Source organism: Miniopterus schreibersii (genome assembly GCF_964146895.1).
Source record: "Miniopterus schreibersii genome assembly, chromosome: 2".
Taxonomy (NCBI): domain Eukaryota; kingdom Metazoa; phylum Chordata; class Mammalia; order Chiroptera; family Miniopteridae; genus Miniopterus; species Miniopterus schreibersii.
In genome coordinates this window covers 18437689-18461544 of record NC_138102.1, presented here as the reverse complement: position 1 = coordinate 18461544, position 23856 = coordinate 18437689, and the positions used below count along the sequence as shown (strand labels likewise).

The following is a 23856-nucleotide window of genomic DNA, read 5'->3' as shown; positions in this document are numbered from 1 at the left end:
GCCTTCTGAAGGTGATCTCCCAACGATACTGGTGAGCCAGGCCCTGAACCGCCAGTCTGACTCCTGCTGCACACAGAAATCAAGGTTTAAACCATCACTTGTCACTAGCAAGGGCCGGTGCTGGCAGTCCGTGCAGGATGAGGAATATCATATACGATTAATAAACACATCTACAGAGAGAATCTGTTGGGAGACTTGACAGCCAGATCCGTAAGCCAATACTGAATCAACAATTAAAAGAACAGTTCCAACTCAGTTAAGTCAGAGCCAAGAGAGATTCAGTTATATTTAAATCAAAAATCACCACAGCAGGGGATTATCAGCTGTTCGGCTCAGAATGTTGGATGTTTTTCTTGGAAGCTTAACTGCTCTCACCGAGTGAATCTGAGTTATGTGTGGCTGTGCAGCTGGTAAGCCGGGGTGGCGTGCCTGCAATCCGTGGTGTAGAAGCCACAGCGATTTATCCAAACCCCAGCTCTGGGAGTTTCAATAAGTCACTCTTTCACTCAGTGTACTTACTGCGCTGAATCCAAGGTGGCTCCAAGTGAAGATCACAGCTCCTTAGGATTTTTATAGATTGGAGAAGCTTGAGAGCTGCTCAGCACAATGAAAGAGGCCATAGACTCTGGAACGGAGGCTAAATGGCAATAAGATCAGCTGGGTGTATCTCAATCGTACCTGTAGGCAGGTGCTTTTTCTGCGGGTCTCTAAACTACCCAGCGAAGGAGAAATAGACACGCTCTATTTTACTAGCGGTGATGTGAAAAATCACCTGTGGTGCTGGTGTGCTTTCTAGTTGCCCACAGTTAGCTAAGAGCCATTACAGAGGGTGGCATTTATGCCCAAACAGACTATAGAGAGAGCAGTTAGGATCTGGGAATCATGGCAAAGGATTACCAGGAGAAGCCGTTATTGTAGTGATTCTGGTTGTTTTGTTCGATTAAGTTCTGCTTAAAAAACAAAGGCAGTCCACAGTCGCTGAGAGAACGGGGCTGGTGTGTGCTGTGCTTCCCAGAAGCACGGCAGCCCTGCTGGCTCCGCAGGACTGGGACGGGGTCCGCGATGCCTGCCCACGAGCATTCCTGCTGAAGCACAGAACCGCGGCTCTTCGTGGGGAGGCCTCCCAGACTGCGCTTGCTCCTGCATAATTCAAGATATAAAGACTGCTTATTGCCGCTAAACTGTGCAAGAAGGCCCAGGACAGAGAAATCGCTCTATGCCTTCCTTATGCTCGGTTAGAACCGATACGCTTCCTCTTCTGATGGGTTTCTCTGGACGTTTTTACTACTGATTGATTGATGGCCAGCCTTCTAATTTTCCCTCCCAACTGCCTCCCCTTTCCATCCATTTGCATCTTCTCCCAATCTGAGAAGCCTTAAGCACAATATGACAATGTTATGTTTTTGAGAGAAAACAGGGTGCAATTTCCTGCCAGGAAAAAGCAAGAGGAGGGGGAGAGAGGAAGATAAAGAGATGGTCTGTTAACAGTGTCTCTCCACCATGGAAGTCTGCTCCAAGTCCCCACTGGCACTGAGCGACTCTGCCAGACAATCTCCAGAACTGGAAACAATGCAGGTCCCAGCGTCACGGAATAGTGGGGTTTAGCTGCCCTTGAGGAGCAGCGGGGCTCCGACCCAGAATCAGAGGCTGAGCGAGCAAAGCACAGGAGAGGAGTCCGCCTGCCTGTGCTCACACTCAGGCCCGTGTTCGCACGCCGTTCCCTTGCCCTGTGCCTCGCGGCTGAGCGGGTGTGAAGCGGGGCGGGGGCCAGGGGAGGGCGGGCGGGCGGCCTCCTGCGCGTGGGCTCCGCATGCAGCGCCCGGCACGCAGGCCTCCTTGGGTGGAGGCTCGGAATCCAGGCTGCCTTGGCTCAATTACCGACTCAATCCTCAATCGTTCAGTAACTGCACCCACAGTAAGCTACGTAACCTGCCCGTGCCTCTGCTTCCTTGTTTATAAAACTAGCATATTATCAGCACCCACCTGAGATGGTTGTTGGGCGGTTTCAGTGAACAGTACCTGGCATAGAGTACGTATGGAATAAATGTTAGCTATACAGCAGTTTCTCCATCAATATATATATATGAAATAAATGATTCTATAAAACAGACATCGCTATATTTGCTTACCCATAAGTGGTAGCTTTAAGGATCAACTGAGTCAATATATGTGAAAGTCTTTGCAAATTTCAAAGTGCTCATTTAAACTTAAGAGTTTATTATTATGTGTACTCACAGCGATTTTGTAAATATTCATCCACTAAGTTACAAATGCTTCCCAGATACCTACTATATTCCCACGTGCATTTGCATTATCTGCTAAGGGGGGTGGGAAAGGATACCGGAAAGTACAATTCGCATTTCCTATCCTGAAGGGAAATCACCTTGAGAAAATATGACATACAGTCCTAGAAAGTTAAATACAAGAGGAAGGGAAAAAGAAAACAAACAAAAAAGTTCACAGCAAAATCAGAGTTTATAGGGATGTAGAGAATGTTGCCTTTTCTGAGCGGTCTACACCCATGAAATTAGTTATTTCTAAGAAAGAGAGGTCAGCGCCCGTTGGGATGGCCCTGGAAGTAGTCAAAGACAGGCTGGGTTTAAACAAATCCTCCAAGACTGTGTAAATCACAGATAGATGGAGGTCAAGGAACAAGCAAGGAGAAATAGGACAGAGATAGGGCTGTGAGTAACAGTCAGAAAGCAGAGCTTGGGAAGAGACAAGGCTGAGGGCGTGGAGCTGGCCAAGTAGAGTACAGAGGAAAAGTAAAGGGGAGGCAAGACCAGCAACTAAGCAACCTTATTAATCTCACCTGGGGCTTCTATCCTTGCTTTACAAAGTGTACAGTAGTCCCCCCTATCTGTGGGGCATACATTCTAAGACCCTCAGTGGATGCCTGAAACCACAGATAGTCCCAAATCTTATATATACTATGGGTTTTTCCTATACATACATACCTATTATGATAAAGTTAAATTTATAAATTAGGCACCATAAGAGACTAACAATAAGTCATAATAAAATAGAACAATTATAACAAGATACTGTAGTAAAATTATGTGAATGTGCTCTCTCTCTCAAAATATCTCATGGTACGGTACTCTTCTTGCGATGATGCAAGGCGACACAGCGCCTACGTGATCAGATACAGTGCCACGCAATTTGAAAGGTAAAAATTGCTCATCTCTGGAATTTCCCATTTAATAGTTGTAACCCCTGGTTGACCATGGATAACCGAAACGACAGAAAATACAACAGCATGAAAGGGGGGACTGCTGTCATTCTTTCTTCCATGTTTCACCCCCTCCAGGCATAAAGAACAGGAAGAAAAAGGAAAACAAATACAAATCAGGAACTTCAGATATTTTCAACCCTTTTCTTCCTCAGTGAAGAAATAGAGCTACTCCGAGATATGGATGTGATAAAAGTCAGCACATTAATAAGATTTACTTAAGGACCAGTATTAATGATGATGGTATTTGGGCTATAGACATTCACTTTTTAAGTAACTTATATTAACCTCAATTCCCATCTCCCTTACGATAGCAAATTTTTTTGCAGAAATGTTTTTAGAGAAGTAATTTCCTGGTACTTAATTACTAGTATTTAAGCAATTCAATATTCTCTTTTCTTAAGAGTCCATTAGGTTTCTATTAGAATATTATACATCCTAATGAAATGTGGATTTCTGCAAAGGTCCTCATTGTCAGTCTCCTCAAGGCAAAGTTTATCTGGACTATTAGACATTCTCTTGGCTTTGGCTACACCAAATTAGATTAATTATTTATACCTGAGGTCCGCTGCTTCAGAACTTGGGCACCTCACTTAACATTACCCTAGTGAATTATTAAGAGTCTTATTTTTTAAATAAAATCCTCATTTCATAGTCTGTTTGATTGAGGTTAAACACAATAGTTGAGTGATTCGTGTATTAAACAGTTCAATGTCATAAGATTCTCTCCTGGGTTTTATGCCAATGAACACATTTGAAACAAATGAACCTTTCATCAAGAATACCCTCCCAGGGAAGACAGGCAAAGGACATCTGACCTGAAAACTGTCTGGCACCAGTCTGGGCGGAATTATTAAAATAAGTAATAGATAGTATGCAGATCGTACTGTTCATATATCACGAATGAATTAGAGAGATGAAAAGAGCCTTAGGAGCTCTCTAGTCTCCTTCCATATTTTACAGATAAAGAAAAACAGATTAATATGCCACAAATGGCCTGTAGCTCATAGTGACTGGCTTTGTTCCAATGGCCACTTTTAGATATTGGTTGAAGGCATCCTGAAGCAGGAAGACATGGTACAGGCACTGTAATGGGCAGGATCCTTCACTGCACACAAGCTCTGCTCTGGCTTATTTATGCAGGAAAGGACTTTATTAAAAAGTAGTGCCCCAAACCTCCAAGAGACCAAAGGGCCAGACCCAGCAGCAAAGCAGCCAGAAACAACATCCAGTGACACTGTAGGGAAGAGGACAGTTGCTTAGCAGCACCCCAGCAATTCAAGAAACACACCATGCTTCACAATCATGAGACTTGGGAGAGCTGCATGTTCTCCCTGCTGCCACCAAGAGCTGGCATCTCCACCACAGTCCTCTCCAGAGAAGGGTTTCTGCACAAACACCACCTTCCACTGCTCACTTCTCCATCCTATCTTGTGCGAAAACACCTGACTAGTGGGACTGAACTACAGAAACAAAGAGAAGAGCATTTTTTGGCTTTTGCTTCAGGAGGTGAGATTTACAAAGAAATTACCTACACATCAGAATCATGACAACGTCCACCAAGTCTACCAAGATTAATAGAGCTTCTTAAAAACACTTTGATTTCCACAAGAACATCTAGAAGGGAAATGATCTCTGTTCCCTCAACTCTGCACCACCCTCTTCCCCAATAATTTGGCTTTTAACACTTGTATGACCTTGGCACACTTTATAAAATAGAAAATACATTCTTTCATGCCACTTCTGGAACCTTCCCCCCTGTTATATAAGCATTCTGACCCAGTGATACAGCAATAACAACACTTGTGTGGGGGCCAGCAGCAAGAGGGGGACCTTTTCCTTACCTATACTGCATTGATTCAGATCCATGACCTCTCTGAGTTTTCTAATTCTGGCTTGGTCTTGACTCCTTGGTGAGATAAAAACAAGAACAGTGCCTGACATGTAGAGGCTCAGCTCTGGGGCCTTAATTCTCAAAGACCCTGAAGTATTCTAGGGAGGCTGTTTACCTTGAGGTGAGCAGAATTAGCCTTAGACACGAAGCCTTTATGGAAAGTTTTATTGTCCAAGGCAAATATAACCTGTTAAGATTTACAGGCTTTATTAACAGCAATAACCATTTTATAGCCAACATCAGTAAATCAGGGTTTATTGAGAACTCTACAATTTTAATCTGTGGAAAACCATTAAAATGTCGGATTTTCATTGGACATAATTTCTAACTTTTATGAAAGATAGATTTTCCATTTAATTGGGGAGTATAAAATAGTGCAGTGTGGGATAATGAATTGTTTTGAAAGGAGCAAATTGGTTTTAGCTAAACAACAAGTGTCAAACACTAAAGTTGCTATCTTTAGTTAGAAATGCCCCAAGGTGAAGGTTAAAAGTACCTGTAGTGGCAAATAGGTTCGAGTACATCTCATTGTAGGATGAGCTCATGGACTCTAGAAAAGCTAGAGTTATCATTCATTCACATTTCAGGTAGTTTGGAAAAAGTGCGTGAACAACCAGTATCTAAATGAGCCTGGTGAGAATCCTCAAGTTCATGCACCATTTTTCGAAAAGTGTTTTAACAATACTACCATTCATAAGATTCTTTAATGGGATAAGAAAGGTGCAGAGACGTGGACAGTCATCAGCTTCTGTCAATAACCATTTATGTTCCCCCTGCGCTAGATTATCACAATGGGACGCAGGAAGCTTCAGTAAGTGTCTTTGTCCCTTGATGAAACTGAAGGGCAAGAACAGAATACACCAGCTAGTGGAGCAGAGCTCATGGGCAGCCCAGCGTGAAGGAGGGATGGTCTTAGCAGCAACCTATTCCTCATGGGGCTGAAGACATTAGATATTGCAGGAGTTTCAGTTTTAGTCTGGTTCCCCAACCATAACAGAGCCCTGCATCTTTCCTTGGGAATTAAAGGTTCGTGAAACTTTAGAAAAGGAGAAGCGGAAGAAGAGAAATCACAGCAATCTCTACTGTTTTCCTGGCATTGGGACTATGCTAAATGTCTGTTCTTGGGGTTGTTTCCTCTGCCTCAGCAATCTTACAAGGAAAGCATTGTTCTCATTTCTCGAACAGGTATTTGAGGTCCAGGGTGGCTAGTAAATCGCCAGAGGTCGGCATGTCTAAGTGCTAGTCTGTTTGGCTCCTCATTTCACACTTTCCCCTCATAGTGTCACAGGAACAATCCCCAGTTCCGTTTCTACCATTTCCCTACCTCACTGATGTACACCAGGAAAGAGAACCCTGGGATAGACATTAGTATACATTTATCAGAATATATCTCGGGCTCTTCACGACAGCGAGGTATGTCAGGGCCATGACCAAATGCAAAAACATTGTATTGAGGTCGAGATTACCCTTAGCCCTCTCACCTTCCCTTTATAGGGCCCCTTTCCTTCTCCTCCATGGCCTCCTGCTTATAACTTTAGGCATCCTATCTCCTCAGATAGCATCACAACCAGGTGCCTGGCCCTTGGCACCACAGAGGCTCCACAGATGTCCTGCTGCAGACTCCCTGTCTCCCCCTCAACCCCCAAAGCCTCTACTCTCAATTCTTTATTCTGAGTTTTATCACGAGATCATCTATTTCCAATAAAGAAACAGAACGTACAGCACGTTTAGGATTAGCATATTAGTGAGAAGGGATTTTAATCCAAAAATATATATTCCTAAGGTTGGACTGTCAGGCATCATAACAAACATATATATTATCACTGGACTGTGGCTCCCAAGCTTCAAAAAGCCTTGAGGAAACTAACTAAACCCATAATCTCAATAAAAGCAAACAGAAACTATTAGAGAAAGGAATGATCCAAGCTTTAAGGTTTGATTGGCTTCCTAGTGATCTGAGAGCTTGAACAGTCCCTGTAAGATGGATGTGAAAACACTGATAGTTTTCTAGAATCTCATAGCACTCTCTTGCAAATAAATGAAATAACATACAGAAACCACTTAACAGAGTACCTGGCACATGGGGGTATTCCATAAATGATAGCTCTATTCTTATACAAACTACCTTCTCAAGTAGATGAGTTAGTTGCCAAGGAAGTTCTGTCTTACAGTGAGAAGACCATTGTATATGTCTTGTGAAAACAAGACTTGGACTTGCCCCCTACATGCCTTTCAATGTGCCAAGTAGGAGACCTCTTCTGCCACTGCAGGACAAAACCAACTGCCCTGCCAGCCACAACCCTTTCCAGTGATGACCCCTTGGGCCCCACAGGAGGTGGGCAGAAAGGGAACCAAGTCGTGCAGTGGAGAGGGTGGAACATGGCCTGCTCAGGGAAGATAACTGATCACAGGGACAATTACATAACTGATCAATTTCCAAACACAGTGCCCTATTACTGTCATACCCAAAAGTCATTAACTGTAGGGTCCTCACATGACTGAAGACAGTAATCTCAAAGATACACTTTTTGAGAGCTGAAGACCACATGACAGGCATTGGCAGACATCTCTACCCAGGAAGACCCCAACCATTATGAATGTTGGCACTTTCCTTCCCTATCCTCTCTCTCTCAGCTTTCTGCTCTCATTCTGCCTTCCCTTCCACAACACAGATGTCGGTGGTAATAACTACTGTATAAGCTATTGCTGAAACTGAAGGAGCTGTAAATACTGGTCTAAGATATAGGTAGTACCAACTCATAAATAAGTGAAATTCCAAAATAACTCACATGTTCGGAACTGGGATGCTTGCCTGCATTAAGACGATGCTATAAATGCTTGTTAGGGCCCCACAACAGCCCATTCCACAATGTAGGTGAAACACTCTCCATACCCATCTATAATATAAAACGTAGAAAACATAGCTTTTTTCCCCCTCTCGGCTCAGAATTTGTGTTTTTAAACCATCTTCCAGCTCCAGTTGCTCCTGAGAATGGCCCTCTTTAATTTTAGCCAGCCTGACTCTGAAATTTATTCCTAAATCTTACACATGATTAAAGAGAAAGGGTGATATGATGTCAAAGGGAGAATGGAATGTGCGCTGAGGCAAATAGCGCCCCCTCCACATACTGCTGACAACCACCGAAGTTGAGAGAGAGGCATGGACAAAACTTCCCCCCGAGCCCCCGGGATGAACCAGCCCTGCCTGCTTCTTCATTCCTTACTTCCGGGGGACTGTGAGAGAACACATTTTGGATTGTGTTAGGCTATCTAGTTTGTAGTGATTTGTCACAGCAGCCCTAGGTAACTGATAAAGAAAGTGAATCCCTACAGTTTGGAAATTTGGCAGGAGGGTAGGCACCAGAAAAGAAAATAGACTTTCTCTCTGATACGTCTGTACTGTGTTCTCTCTCCCCTGTTCAACAGCTTTCCCAAATATCTTTTCACTGGCACTGGTTTGTGTGGCCACTGGAAGCTTTCACCTCCTGTTCTGCTCCTGCGCTAACAGCTGAAAAGCACCCTCAGAAGCTACTGAAGATGGAAAATGAGTGGAGTGAACAGGGGGAACACATTTGCCTTCAAGAACAGGGGCAGGAAATGTGGAGGGACGTGTAAGCGCTGTTTCCAAGCTTTAAGCCAAGTTCAGTGTTTCCCAAGTAGTTGAACAGGCAGGAATGCTACTTACTTCCCAGAGGTTAGTCGACATCCCCGCAGGATCCCCTCTACCAACCATGGTCCTCAGAGCCCTGAAGTCCTGTAATTCATAATCCTTTACAGTCTCTAGAAAGCTGCTTCAGTGTGTGTGTGTGTGTGTGTGTGTGTGTGTGTGTGCGCGCATGCACACGCGTGCAGGGGTGTGGCTATGGGTGTGTGCATGTATGCACACTTACGGATGTATTTACACACCAAGGTATATTTTCCCTTTTGGCTATTACCTTACCAGACTGTACACCCTTTATACTTCTTTCCTTTGTTCTCTCTCTTTTGCTTATTTCTTTCTTTCTTTATGTCTTCAAAGAGCAGGTAGAGAATGTCTTAAACACTTGCTAGTACCGGAATGGGAGGAAAACAACCATGGTCTAATGGGTTTCACAGCTTTGTCTGGGAGAGACCCTGGTATAACCTCAAATATTCATCAATAGAGAAAACTAGTTTTCATTCATAGTCAACAGATATTTATTGAGCGCCTGGATATGAGAAGCAGTAGCTTATTTTCTGGAGATACAGCGATAGAAAAAAATAAACAAAAATGTCCCTTGCAAAGCTTAAATTCTAGTGGAGTAGACAGAAAATAAACAAAGTAAATACAGTGGTATGTTTGTGATAAGAGCTAAGGAGAAAATATAAAGCAGAGAAGGAAGCTGGAAAGTATATGTAGGGGGTGGGTTAGTGACACTTTCAATAGATTGTCCAGAGTAAGCCTCACTGAGCAGGTGATATTTGAGCAAGCCTAAAGGAGGGAAGAGCATTCTAGCAGAGGGCCCATCATGTGCAAAGGCCCTGGGGTATAAGCATGGCTAGCACACCTGAGGAGGAGTGAGGAGACCAGTGTAGCTATGGGGAGGTCGGCTGCAGGTAGCAGAAGATGAGGTCAGAGGTAACAGAGGCCAGATTATGTCAGCCCACATAAGGCACCAAGGGAACAGACACTTTTACCCTGAGAGCTTTGAGGAACTGTTTAAAGATTTTAAACACAGTTAGCCCTTAAAAGGCTGCAAGACCTTTGGTGGGTCATTGATCTGAGCATCAGTTTTCCTGCCTTTAAAATGCAAAGGCTGTGCCAGGTAAATATCAAAGTTCTCTTCCAGCTATAAAAATTGATTGCTAGACATGTGAGAATGGTACGTTCCACAGGCAGATGGCTAATAAAAACATGACCTTCCTCCCCGTTTCTCTGCCGGAGTTGACAGCAGTGACCCGGCACAGGCTTGGAAGGAAGCCTGGCTGTTCGCACAGCCGTTACTACATAGGTAAGACGTTTGATGCATGAAGCATTTGGAAATTGGGATTTTGAGACTGTAGTGAACTACTGATGCCCAACTTAGGCTCCCAGGAGCGCTTAGGGTGCCCTGAATGAGACTGGCGCGCTCCCTGCGCACCCCATGCCCTGCTGCCTATCGCCTGCTCAGGGACTGGGGCACGCTTTAGAAAGAACGAAGCGGCGGCGAAGAAAAAAAATCAAATATCATTCAATAAAAATCTAAAAAAACAACCATTCTCCTTTCTAATTATTTCATATCATGCATGGAATATTCGCTTTAATTTTCAAGTCCGTTTGCTTCATTTCCCTGAACCATAAGAACTTTGCACGGTGTCCGCCCAGCACGTTTTCTGTCTAAATATGCCAGTGTGTGTGTCTTTTCGCTCCCCTTTATTTTTTTTGCTCCTTTGTCTGTTCAACTCCCAGGAGTGCTTTTAGCTTAAAGCTCCCGAAATCCCACAGCAACTTTAGCTAAACCATGGAGCAGAGGCTCCTGTTGTTTTCTTCGGTTTATTTGGTTGTTTTAAATACCTCTTCTTCTCAGTGAATAAACCAGAGCTCCAAGGACAGTCTCCTAGCTTCCCAGAGAAAAGCCACAACTGTGTAATGCTCAGCTCAGTCCCGTGTTTATAAACTTGCAATTCTACTAAGCGCCCCTTGTATTTCTGTGTCACCGCCGCCTCCGCCAACACTGCCTCAATAGCCGTACTACTGGCCTCTCAGAGCATCTTTAATAGCGACTGGAAGGTTTAGGAAGCCTCCCGATGACAGTACTGTCCTATTCCTCACAATTATATTCTAAGAATATGGCAGAAGTGCTAGAAAACATGCAAAAAATAAAACCACAGTGACTCTGGATTCTAGACACCTCACTGTGAAGAAAGACTAACAGGCCGCAGTGGCTTCATCACCTTTTACATCACGTCTGCACAGCGCCCAAAACATAGTAAACGCTCCCCGAGGGTTCCGTAAGCAAATGACGAAGGAGCACTTGCAAACACCACTGAAGGGCTCACCTCCTTCCCTGGGCACGCACGCACATGACCTTGCTTGTTACAGTTCAGATGGATCCATGAGCCATGTGCATGTCAGAGTGCCCCAGGGGACTGACTGAGGACAGAGTGCCACCGACATAATCAGAGGCCACCAAAAGCAAGAACACAGTCCCAGTCCCACCCAGGCTGCCTAGCAAGAGCTTAGTGTCAACAAGAAAGTAGACGAGAGACAATATACTCCTCCAACTTATTTCCTTCACACTTTCTTCACCATCTTTATCATTTGGGTCCAGACGGCAAGAATGCCAGACACAGGCTTTTACTTCAGGCCGGACTCCATCCTGGTCCCAGGCGTCTGTCTTACCTCGGCAGCAGGGACTCCCTCGGGTGGGCGGCAGTGCAGCACGATCATGCCTTCGATGGGAACCTCCCTTCCCTGTGGATCTTGTTCGAAATTCTTCCGTAAATCTGCAAAGAAGTGGGAGATATATGACACTTGGCTCAAGGGCCGGAATTATTCACATTTGCTCCAAATACAATAAAATAGGCAGCTTACTGTCAAGACCTAGATACGCACAGAAAGTCATTGTTTCAGGAGTTCAAGAATGAGAGATTCATTTTCCCCAAATATGCACCAGCGCATTTGAAATAAACCTTGACAAAACTGTGCTTAATGCTCTATATTGATGAGAGGGTAAAAGATTTACTGGGGAGCCGAAAAAAACAAAACTCATCATTTCATGAGTCTTTGCCAGCATTATCTGCTTAGCAACAGATGAAACACTTGGCCTAATAAATTGCCATCCACAGCTATTATGCAGCTGAGATGCGTGTGAGATATTTTTTTTTTTATTAACGAAAGAATACATTATTAATCTGTAACCTCTGCCATTCCCTTAACCCTCTAGGGGGCTCTAGAAGATGATAATAGAGTGGTATTACCTATTAGTCTTTTATTTGTAACCAGGGAGAAGGGGCCACATTGAACCACAGCAAAATCTATAATCTAGCCAACCAAACACATAATTAAAAAACGCAGTGCCCTCTGTTCAAACACAAATGCTGGGTATCTGTGTAGTGCCCTTCACGGAGGGCTCCAGGCACTTTGCAAACAAGCTGCACTGTTAACCTTTTTACACATGGAAGGGAGATGCCTGGAGAGGTTAATTGGCTGGCCAGTGGTCACAGAGCATCTCTGCCAGTGACGGGGGAAATTCACCGAGCTTCGGGACAGCTAGGCCTGGCCCCGCACCAGCAAAGCTTTCTCGGGAAAGGGACGCGTGGGCAGTTCAGAAAGAGCTTCATTTGCATGGCTTTCCACTTGAGCAGGTGCTTCATTAACAACAGGGAGACCTGACCTTTGCTTCCTTGGAGGTGTCATAATGACACTTTAATAATTTTACAGCACCAGCTAAATTCTTGCAGTCACTCCAAAGCCTGGGACAGGAGCGCGCAGGCAGTTTTACAAGCGCCCTCTCCATGCAAATGACTCCCCCTCCCGCCCCGACAACGCATTTTTCTTCAATCGAGTATCTCAAATTACAGGCTGTGGATTTATTGATTTAATTTTCTTCGGTGCTTACAATAACATGAAATATGTTCCCTGTAAAGAGCAGAGCTCCAGAATCAGTTACATCTTTATAAATTTCATAAATACATTAAACTTGCTTTTAGCAAGTCAAAAGCACTCGCTGAACAACAAGCACAGCAATCCTTGTGCTCACTTGCTTTGGAATTTTACTCTTAATGTTCTCCCTCCCAGAGGCAGCCGATGTCTTTTGTCAGCGGTGCTATATATTCAGAGATCTGCACAAGTATATACGAGGCAAAAGATCCTAAAAAGACTTGCGGTGCAGACAGATGGCAGGGACCATCCTCCTGTTTCTCTGTTGCCCCCCAAATGGTAAAGCGAGTGTACTGTTGGAGATCCGCATATTGTTACAGCCTTTACGATTCAGAATTTCTGACTCCAAGAGTGAGGAAGGTCACATAACTATGACAAAACTGTGAATGAAGGGGCCGTTGAGTAACGCTGGGATAAAAATAATCTCACGTTTCCTCCACAATCTTACCACAAATTCTCCTTTGCTCTCCCTACAAAAGATCTTTGAGTCGAAAATTCCTCTTCTACATGACTCGCTTATTTATCAGAACCATACAGAAATTAGTCTGTCACAGAGAGTGAGTGACTTACACGTGACATCCGTTTGCTAATGGAAAAAGTAGTGGTTTTTTTGTGTGGTAAATTTTGTTTGGTGTGTTTGCCATTTTTTTTTCTTTTCCATGTTTACTTTGTTTTTTAAAGGAAGTCTCACTCAGTGATGCTAAATAAAAATTGCAGGTTGACAACACTAAAGTGTGTAATAAACCAGATGAAGGATAGAAAAACAACCGTTCGATAAATAGATAACTAAATATGTATATAAAAAAGGAAAACCCTGTATTGACATTGGGCTATAGGAAAGGGTATTATCTATCCACAAGAGACTGAGAACTTCTAGAAGCTCTCATACAGCCAAGATCAGTTTGAAGAAAGGACCCATCCAATCTCTTGCTCTTCCCAACTGACTTTTGCAATCACTGGAAGAGTTCTAACAAGAAGCATATTAGCACCTCTCGGTGGGAAGACACAAATATTAAAGGCAATGGAGAAGGGGCTTAGGGAACAACAGGGGTGTCATATATCTGGATCCAACTCCTAACAGGCAGCCATTCATGCACCAGATACCACACCAAGTGAAAAACCCAAGTATTACCAGGACCTAGCCTGCACCTAACGCTGGTGGCAGGGATCCTGCTGTTCCTGACTTCCAAAGAGGGCAAACATACCATACAAATTTGAGCTAGCTACTGAATCTAATGAAAATTATGGAAATACATTCTTAGACTCAGAGATAAATGCTTCCAACTCTACCTCTGATTCCCACCAGAGGTCACCCAACCTAATTGGTTTCTGAATTGTCAAACTAAATACATTTATCACCTATGTTAGTTCCAAGGCTTGAGAGATTCAGATGGGAACCTATGCAACTTCTCATAGGGAAAACATCCCCAGCCACATAAAAAGAATTATAATACAAACGAAGGAGACAAACCATAGAACTGAAATTAAATGTCTTCCTCTTAGGATAAAAAACAAGAGGCATTTTTAGATAACTTGTAATTTAAGCTCTTTAAAGTCAAAAGGATATAGCAACTGAGAATCTAAAGTAGGAAGTTATAAATAGGAGAACATCTGATATCAAGGAAATTGCTACTATGCAGGAAAAGAAACAAATAACAAAAGTGCTGAATTGTAATATATCTGTCAAAAAGATGGCAAATAGCATGCTGAATATTGCAGAAAACTGAACCAATGAAACAAGAGACAGGTGTGTCAGTCAGGATCCAGGCTGTAAAACAATACACACCAGTTGTTTTAAAAGAAAAATATTAAGGTAAATAATTGTAGGAAAAAAAGGCAACAGGGGAACTGCTAGAAGCAGGTCCCACCCTAGAAAGAAGGATGGAGGAACAGAAAGGAGAGGTCGGGGTTGTAGAACTCTGAAGCTTAGGGAGAGATCAAATGTCCAAGGAGAGGCTACTGAGTGGTGCTAGTACCTCTGAAGTTATGGAGCTGAGACCCAAAGCCCTGATGAAGGATTGCCCACTAGACTGGTGCTGGCATCTCTAGGGGGTAAGATTAGGCTGGTTCTGGAAGCATATAAAAAAAAAAAGCTGGAAATAAGAAGCAACTGCCACTTCCAAGGTAAAGAAACCCTGCTGAGATGATATCAAAGGGACAGGAAATGAACAGGAAGGAGCATCCTTTCTCCCTCTTCCACTGGCCAGCCCCTTCTGGGGTCCCTGTTCGTGGGTGGATCTGGCAAGGGAGTCCCAGCCCCAAGCTTCACAAATTAGGGACCAGTGGTTTTACAGATGGGAAATAATAGCTTGGTAACCAACAAATCCCAGTTTAAGAAATGTCCTCCAGTAGAGCTCTTATCACTGGTTACTCCATATCTGTTTTTCTCACTAGCTCTAGTTCTATGAAGGTGGATTTATGTCTGAGATGTTCCCCACTATGTCTCCAGTGCCTACTGTATATCAGATACAGGACAGAACCTTAATAAATACACGTTGAATAAGCAAGTTAAGAGAAAAATAATAACATGATAATGAATTTACCAGAAAAAATGAAAGAAATAACAAAAGATAATGCTGAGATAGAGAAATATAATACTAAATATAATAGGAATTTTAGGAGACAACAAGCTGAAAGAAATAATAATTGGTACAATAATAATTCTTATTCTCTGAGCTAGAAAAAGACTTGTGTTTTCAAAAGAGTCACTGGATACATGGCAAAATAGTTTTAAAAAGAAAAAAGATACTAGATATATCATAGTTGAAATTTTGAATTTTAACATCATTAAGAAAAATTTAAATAATATTTTATAAGTTTATTTGTAGGAAATAAACAAACAGAAGTAACTAGCAATTTCATGGATAGGAATAATTAATGTTAAAATTTCTAAACTATCCAAAGCCATCTGTAGATTCAGTGCAATCTCTATCAAAACTCCAATTTTTCACAGAAATATTAAAACAAAATCCTAAAATTCACATGGAACCACAAAAGACCCTGAAGATCAAAAGCAATCGAGAAAGAAGAACAATGCTGAAGGCCTCACACTCCTTGATTTCAAACTTGACTACCAAGCTTAAGAGGCCAAGAAAGTATGGTACTGGAATAGAAACATATATATAGGCCAATGAAGCAGAATTAGGAGTCCAGAAAGAAAGCATCAAATAAACGGTTAAGTAATATTTGACAAGGGGACCAAGTACATTAGATAAGGGAAAGGTTGATCTTCAATAAATGACACTGGAAAAGCTGGATATTCACATGCAAAAGAATGAATTGGACCCCTAGCTTATACCATTCACAAAAATTAACTCAAAATGAGTTAACTTAAATGTCAAGACCTAAAACAACAAAGCTCCTAGAACATAGGGAAAAATGCTCTTTGACACTGGTTTTGACAACAATTTTTTAGATATGACAGCAAAAGCACAAGGAACAAAAGTATAAATAAATAAATATCACTATATCAAAATAAGATGTTTCGGCACAGCGAAAGAAATGACCAAAAAGTGAAAAGGCAACCTACAAAATAGTATTTGCAACCATATGTCTGATAAAAGGTTAATATCCAAAATATAAAAGAAATTCGTTCAACTCAAAAGGAAAAATACAAACAATCCGATCGAAAAAAATAATAATAAGGCAAAGGACCTGAATAGACGTTTTGCCAAAGGCGGCATACGAATGACCAACAGGCAAGCATATGAAGATGTGCTCACCACTGGTACTCACCCGAGAAATGCAAATCCAACCCACAGTTAGGTGTCCCTGCACCCCTGTTAGAACGGCTGCTATCCAAAAGACAGGAGAAGTGCTCGTGAGGATGCGCAGGACAAAGGACTCACGCACTTTTGGTGGGAATATAAATTGGTGCAGCCACTATGAAAAACAGTAGGGCCCTGGCCGGTTTGGCTCAGTGGTTAGAGCATTGGCCTGTGGACTGAAGGGCCCTGGGTTCGATTCCGGCCAAGAGCACTTACCTAGGTTGCAGCCCCAGTCAGGGCAAGTGTGGGAGGCAACCTCTCTCACATCTCTCTCGCTCCCTCTCTTTCTTTCTCTCTCTCCCCCCCCCACTCTCTGAAAAGCAATGGAAAAATATCCTAAAGTGAGGATTAAAAAAAGAAATAGAAAAATAGTATAGAGTTCCCTTAAAAATTTTAAATAGAACCACCATATGATCCAGCGATCCCATTTCCAGATACGTACCTGAAGGAAACGAAATCACTATCTGAAAGAGATACCCGCACAGCTATGCGGCAGCATTACTCACAAGGACATGGGAACAACCTAAGTGTTCACAGATGGATGAAAACATCACACACACACACACACACACACAAATATTGTTCAGGGCCATTTGCCACAACACAGATGAAGCTTGAGGGCAATATGCTAGGTGAAATGGCAGAGAAAGGCAAATACTATATGATCTCACATATGTGTGGAATCTAAAAAAGCCAAATTACTAGAAACTAGGAGTAAGCTGGTGGCCACTGGGGGCTAGGAGGGGAGGGAAATGGGAGATGTTGGTCAAAGGGTAAAACTTCCAGTTATAAGATGAGTAAGTTCTGGGGACCTAACATACAGCTTGGTGACTACAGTTAACAGTACTGTATTAAATATTTGAAAGTTACTAGGAGAGTAAATTTAATTGAATCTTTTTTTTAAATTTTACTTCTCACCTAAGGATAAGTTTTTATTGATTTTAGAGAGAGGAAGGAAAGGAGGGAGGGAGAAAGAGAGAAACATCAATAGGAGAGATGCATCCAGAGGTTGCCTCCCTTAAGTGCCCCAACTGGGGATGAAACCTGCAACCTAGGTATGTGCCCTGACCAGGCATTGAATCCACCACCTTTTTTGGTGTATGGGACAGCGTTCCAACCAACCAAGCTACCAGGCCAGGGCTAAGAGAGTAAATTTTAAATATTCTCACTAAAAAAAAAAAAAAAGCAAGTATGTGCTGTAATAGATATGCTAACTAACCTTATTGTGGTAATCATTTCACAATATAAACATGCATCAAATCACCATACTGTACACTTTAACGTTACACAATGCTATTTGTTAAATATATCTCAGTAATTTTTCTAAAAAGAAGTAACTAACAATGAAAAAATAATCAGGCTATGGCTAAACTTTTCCCAATATTAGTGTCTATCAGAGTATAATTAATCAAGTCTGTTTTTGTTTTTTTAGGAAAATACATGAGTACTAATTTTCTATTCCCAAACAAGTTATTATTCATGAGAAACTGACAATAGTCTGACATGATTGAGCCAAGAGATTTTAATCAGCCTCATACCCTTCCTGAAAACATTACCTTTTAAAATAAAATAAATAATGAAAAGACACTCAAAATAATGAATTAAGTAACCGGAAGAATTGGAAGTTGTGGTTTTAAAAAATCTGGCAGTGGGCAATTAAAACCACTTAATTCTTAATCACAAATCTAAACACTTTTTATAATACATAAAATATTCATGTAATTATCTAAAAATTCTGGAAAGAGAAATGCATATCATAAACATGCATAATAACTAACTAACAATAAAAACATAAATTGCTATCATGTGATCCAGAAATGCACTAGGCAGTACTGCAAGCACTGGAGAGGGAGAGGGCTGGAGCCTGAGTATCCCACTGAATTCTGGGCCTGGGACCTACTAACGCCTTGATAAGTATGCTTATCTCTCTTTCACTCAGTTTCCTCATCTATAAAATGAGAATAATAATTCCTTTCATAGTTTTTGTGAAAATGAAATGCTAATACATGTGAAATACTTTGAAGAGCACTGGAGCATATTACAAAACCACAGCAGCATTAAAATATCTGCTGGATCTTAGGATGGGGAAGCCTTTCTAAACCTAAAACAGAAGGAAGAACAAACCCTTTCGAGGTAAAGATTGGGAGATATTATTTTGTCAAAATTAAAAACTGGCCCTGGCCAGCGTTAATCAGTAGTTAGAGCATTGGCCTGACGCAGAAGGGTTGTGGGTTGGATTCCCTTCCTGGTCAGGGCACAGGCGGGAGGCAACCAATCGATGTGTCTCTCTCACATAGATGTTTCCCTCCCCCTCCCCCTCCTTCCCTTCCATTCTCTCTAAAAATCAATGGGAAAAATATCCTCAGGTGAGGATTGACAAAATAAATCTTTTAAAAAATTAAAAATCGGTTTTATCTAAAACATTATAAACAAAATCATAGGCAGAGGCCTTGTTATAGAAAGGGCACCTGTAAAGCAAAGTGCGAAGGATAAATACCCTAATATACAATGGCAAAGGGGCATAAAAACAGAGTTTATAAAAGAAACACAAATGCTAACAAAGATGTTTAGAAGGACCAATATAACTATTAAAGAAAAGTCAACTTAAAAAGCATCGATATGTCCCTTTACTCATCGAATCAGGATTTGTGTTCCCAGACTCAAAAGACCGCTCACTATGTGATTCCATTAAACAAAAGGCCCAGGATAAGTGAATCCATACAGCCAGAAAGTAGATCAGCAGTGGCCCAGGGCTGCAGGAGGGTGCGGGGTAACAGGCAACATTGGAAACATTTTTATTTTTTGGTGTGATGCAAGTGTTCAAAAATTGACACTGGCAGTGGCTGCACAACTCTGATTTACCCTAAAAACTATTAAATTGTACACCGGAAATAGGTGAATTCATTACAGCTATTATGGATTATATCTCAATAAAGTTACTATTAAAAAAGTTCACTTATATTATTCAGTAATTTACTATTCTAAAATTTTCTAAGAAAATGATTAAACAGCTGCATCAAAAAATGTATAGTGATATTGCTCAAACCTTCATCTGTGATACTGAACAACTGCTAACAAGCTAAATATTTAATAATACAGGGATGGTCAATATCTTTTGATGCTTTCATATAATGGGATGCCACACACACATTAAAGAGCTACAAACTATCGATATGTACCACAATGACCAAGATGACTCTGCAGGGAATAATGCTGAGAGAGAAAAGGCAATCCCCCAAACTTACATAATGTATCATTCAATTTTCATATAATATTATTTGGTGACAACGACACAGAAATGAAGAACAGATGAATGGTACTGGGGGTTAGGGACAGGGGAAGGCGGGAGGGAAGTGGATGTGCCCCTAAATGGACAACATGAGGGATTCTTTGAAATGATGTAAATGTTCTACATCTTGACTGTGTCCATGTTAATACCCCAGCTAGAATATTATATTACTACAGTTTTACAATATATTACCATTAGGGGGAACTGGCTAAGGGTACACAGAATCTCTTTTTATTATTACTTACAACTGAATGTGTCTATAATTATCTCAAAACTAAAAAAATAATTAAAAAAGAATATTTAAAATTTTGCAAGTGAATGTTTGCATAAATTGCCAACTAAGATAAGTTTGTAGTGAATGATCTGTATCTTTAATATATTTTTAGTAAGAACTGTCTTTCTTCAAATGTAGCAATTATATTTTTATAGACTATAACTACTTCCAAATAAAAGTAGGTACATCTGCATTAAAAACTTATTTCTGCAGGTAGCCATTCTCTTAATTTACCTTCAGGTTTTCAGTAAATGTGCAAGAGCCTACTGCATTCGCTCACTCACGCTGCCAGGCAGTGGGGGTGCATTACTGAACTTGACATAGACCGTTCCAGCCCTCCCACAGCATATGTTTCAGCAGGGAGCACAGACATTAAACAAGTAATTATGAGGTATACAGATGAGCTAGCAGACAGAGAGGCAGAAAGTTCTGTAAAAATGTATCACAGTGGGACCTACCTTAACCTTTCCAGGAAAGTTTCTCAGAGAAAGTAGTAAGTAAGCAGAGGCAGAGCAGCGCACAGGCTTGCATAATACACACCATATCGCATTTACTGTTTCCATCAGACTTTTACTGGCTTAATTTTTTTTTTTTTAACATCTATATGCTCTCTAGTTCCTTTCTTGCAAATCTCTGCAAAATGCTTGCCTCGCTACCTCTCTTTCCCTAAGTTACCATACCACATAAGGACACTCTTCTATTAGGCTTGGGCTTTATTCATACATACTGAGAAGGTGGGATATAAATAGATTCCCACCTTGTAATCTCACTTATAATCATGCTCACATGGTCTATGGGAGAGAGGAAAATAATAATTGTCACAGTGTTTGGTACAAGGGAATTGAACTGAACTGCACGCATACACATCAAGATTGATGATTTAAAGATTTTAAAATAGCCACTGGTATGGGATTACCATGTATGTTATAGAGAAGCCCTAAAGAGAAATCACTCAACATTTCAAAGACCTGCTATTGGATGATTACAGGCATATAAATTATCTTTTTCATTTCTTTTTGCAGTTTCCAAAATTTCTGGGATGAACGTGAATTACTTTTATGACCAAAAAAACCAAAACAATGCCCAAAAAACTTCTCTTTCCTATTAGTCATCCAGATCCTCTTAACTAAACCAAACTGAATCAGAAGGGAGGGAAGAAACACATCGTGTTTCTTTCTTATTTGTGTATTTGTTTGTAATTTATCATTATTACTGAAAGTATTACAGATGTCCCCCTTTTTCCTCCCATTGACCCTCCATCCCCCCATGGCCTATGGCACTATTGTCTGTGTCCCCGGGTTATGCATAGATGCATATAAGTTCTTTGGTTAATCCCTTCCTACACCTCTTTGCCCTTCCCTCTGAGATTCCTCAGTCTGTTCCACGCTTCCATGTCTCTGGCTCTATTTTGTTTGTCAATTTATTTTGTTCATTAGATTCCACATATAAGTGAGATCATGTGGTACTTGTCTTTCTCTGACTGGCTTATTTCACTTAGCATAATACTCTCCAGGTCCCTCTGTCTCAAAGGGTAAGAGAGCCTTCTTTTTCACAGCTGCATAGTATTCCACGGGGTAGATGTCCCACAGCTTTTTATTGTACAAGTTTCACCACCACGCTGTCTATTAAAGAAGGAAGCAAGAGGCACTACATTTTAAAATCTTTAGTGAATTCTAAAAAGGTTCTTCTTTAATTTGATTTTCATTATGGGAATCTGTGCACAAGGACAGAATTCGTCATGTCTTTTGCCCATTGCCTTGTCTCTAGTACCTGGAAGTGTATATAGAGGCCACTTATTAGTAGATATTGACTGAATGAATAACTGAGCTTCCATTTTAATTCATCTGAATGTTTATTATAAACCCATATATATAACTAAGCCTCCAATGGTGAAGATGACTAGGAAAAGGAAACAGATGGATAGATAAATGCACCACAATGATGTTAAAGTAACATTTATTCGTTTTCACTTCCTTGTGTGTGTTCAAATGACATTAACAAAAACATCAGCCCTGGACAATCTGGAGCATCATCCTGACTACTGTTCTCTCTTCATCTCGCTGCCCTATCCAGCTCTGCAGTAGAACGCCAAGAAGGCCAAAAATAACTGGGAACAAAAATAGCAGAAGGCACAAGGAGGGAAAGGTGATGAGGCCGGGTGCTGACTAACTTGTAAATCATGTAATCAAGAGGATCATTCAGAGTCAGCAGTACCTGCCAATAAGTCGTGCATTTGGGGCTGGAACATGGGAAGCAGTCGCCTCCCTTTCCTCACCCCACGCCCTATTTGGCCTTTTTCTCATTTTCCTTTCATGCTACCATGTTAGGAAAGTCATTGTAGCACAAGAAAATCAATAAAAATTCAATTGAGAATAATAGTTCTTTGCAGCTCAGCAACACGAGGGAGTTATCAGCTCATTCAATGTTCTGGCAGTTAATGCAATGAAATAAAAATAATTTACTCACTCAAACCAAATCAGCCTGTGAAAAATCATAGTCATTAAAAAACACAAGCAAAAAAAACCCAGGCATGGCCATAGTCATTTAAGATTGTAGGAGGATGGCACAATGTCCCATTAGTGTCCAGTGACAATGGTATTCAAATCAGCTTTGCATCTTCTCCACCCATATTTTTCTAAAGAAACAACAGACCACATTTGTCATACATAAAAGGAATTTGTAACTCAGCCAAATATAGATCAATTGTCATGAAAGGGCTGGTTCAAATGCAGAACAGATGGATGCCAGCAAAATGGAAGTCAAGGCCTGGTGCTCCCATTCGGTTCTGCCTCACTCTCCAGCCCTAGATGGTTATGGCCTGAGAAGCCAGCTACTAACTCCAGTTCCCAAAAGAAGCGTATATAAGGCTTCCTGTCAGGTCAGTCCTTTCCTAGGTGACAGTGTTCTCGTATTTGGCACATTATATAGGCATCTCTTGCCAGCCTGGCTTAAACTCTCTGCCTGGCTTAGATCTATGAATTCTGCAAGCTTCTTAACCCACTGATCCATAGTAATACTATGCTGCTTCTATCTTTCATTTTGTGTCTTTGCTGTGGAACTTATAGTTCTGATCTCGCCGGTCTCCTTAAAAGAAACTGGCACTAAAGCACGATTCCATGTGTAGATTCCCATATGCCTGGGGCGTACAGGTGACATCTGTTTACTCCTAAGATTTCTGAATATTGCAGACTTAACTGCTGCTGAGTAAATCTTGCTGCAATAGTGAAGATGGGAGACCTCTGGGCACAGTTGAATTGCATGGGCCTCTCCATGTTTCCCCTGACTTTGCCTTGGTACCAGGTAATGAGCAGGGTCTGGGAAAATAAGGAGTTGGGCTGATGCCAGTGGTCCTGTCTTGCAGAGGCTCCTGAAGGCTGTTTTGCAGGGTCCTAGAATAACTTTGGAGCATTGTCAGATCCCCTGCGCTCTGTAATTCCTCTGCAGTTATCAATCAATCGTTTTATAACTAGCATTGTGTGCCATTAGCCCTTCCACAACAAGCAGCATGGTTCGTCAGGCAACAGTGGTGTTGCAAAGGGAATATCCAGAGCAGGGACACACCATGGTGGGCAGGAACAGCTGCACTTTTACAGAACGCTTGAGCACTAAGTTGACCTGCTCTCTGATGAGCTATTCCCTCAATACATCCCACTCTACTGGGCTTCTTTTGTTTACAAGGACACGCAAAAAAAATCATTCAGATCCCCCAAACTGAGGACTTATTAAATATTGGGAAGACAAGAACCTGAATTTTGAGTGAAGGATAGATTGGAAACCAAGAAAGACCACAGACCAGGCTT

General features: G+C 41.6%; 1 protein-coding gene across 10 annotated transcripts in view; it reads right to left on the bottom strand.

Annotated features, from left to right (window-relative positions):
- Positions 1-23856, bottom strand: part of UNC5D (unc-5 netrin receptor D) — a 680073-nt gene that overhangs the window by 381506 nt on the left and 274711 nt on the right. For all 10 annotated transcript variants that reach the window (XR_013998001.1, XM_081125678.1, XM_081125672.1 and 7 more), the window contains exon 4: positions 11467-11570. Coding sequence is in view for 9 of the 10 variants with exons in the window: in XM_081125678.1 (XP_080981804.1) it covers positions 11467-11570 (104 nt within the window). In the remaining variant the exon portion in view is untranslated. The remainder of the gene's footprint in view (positions 1-11466; positions 11571-23856) is intronic.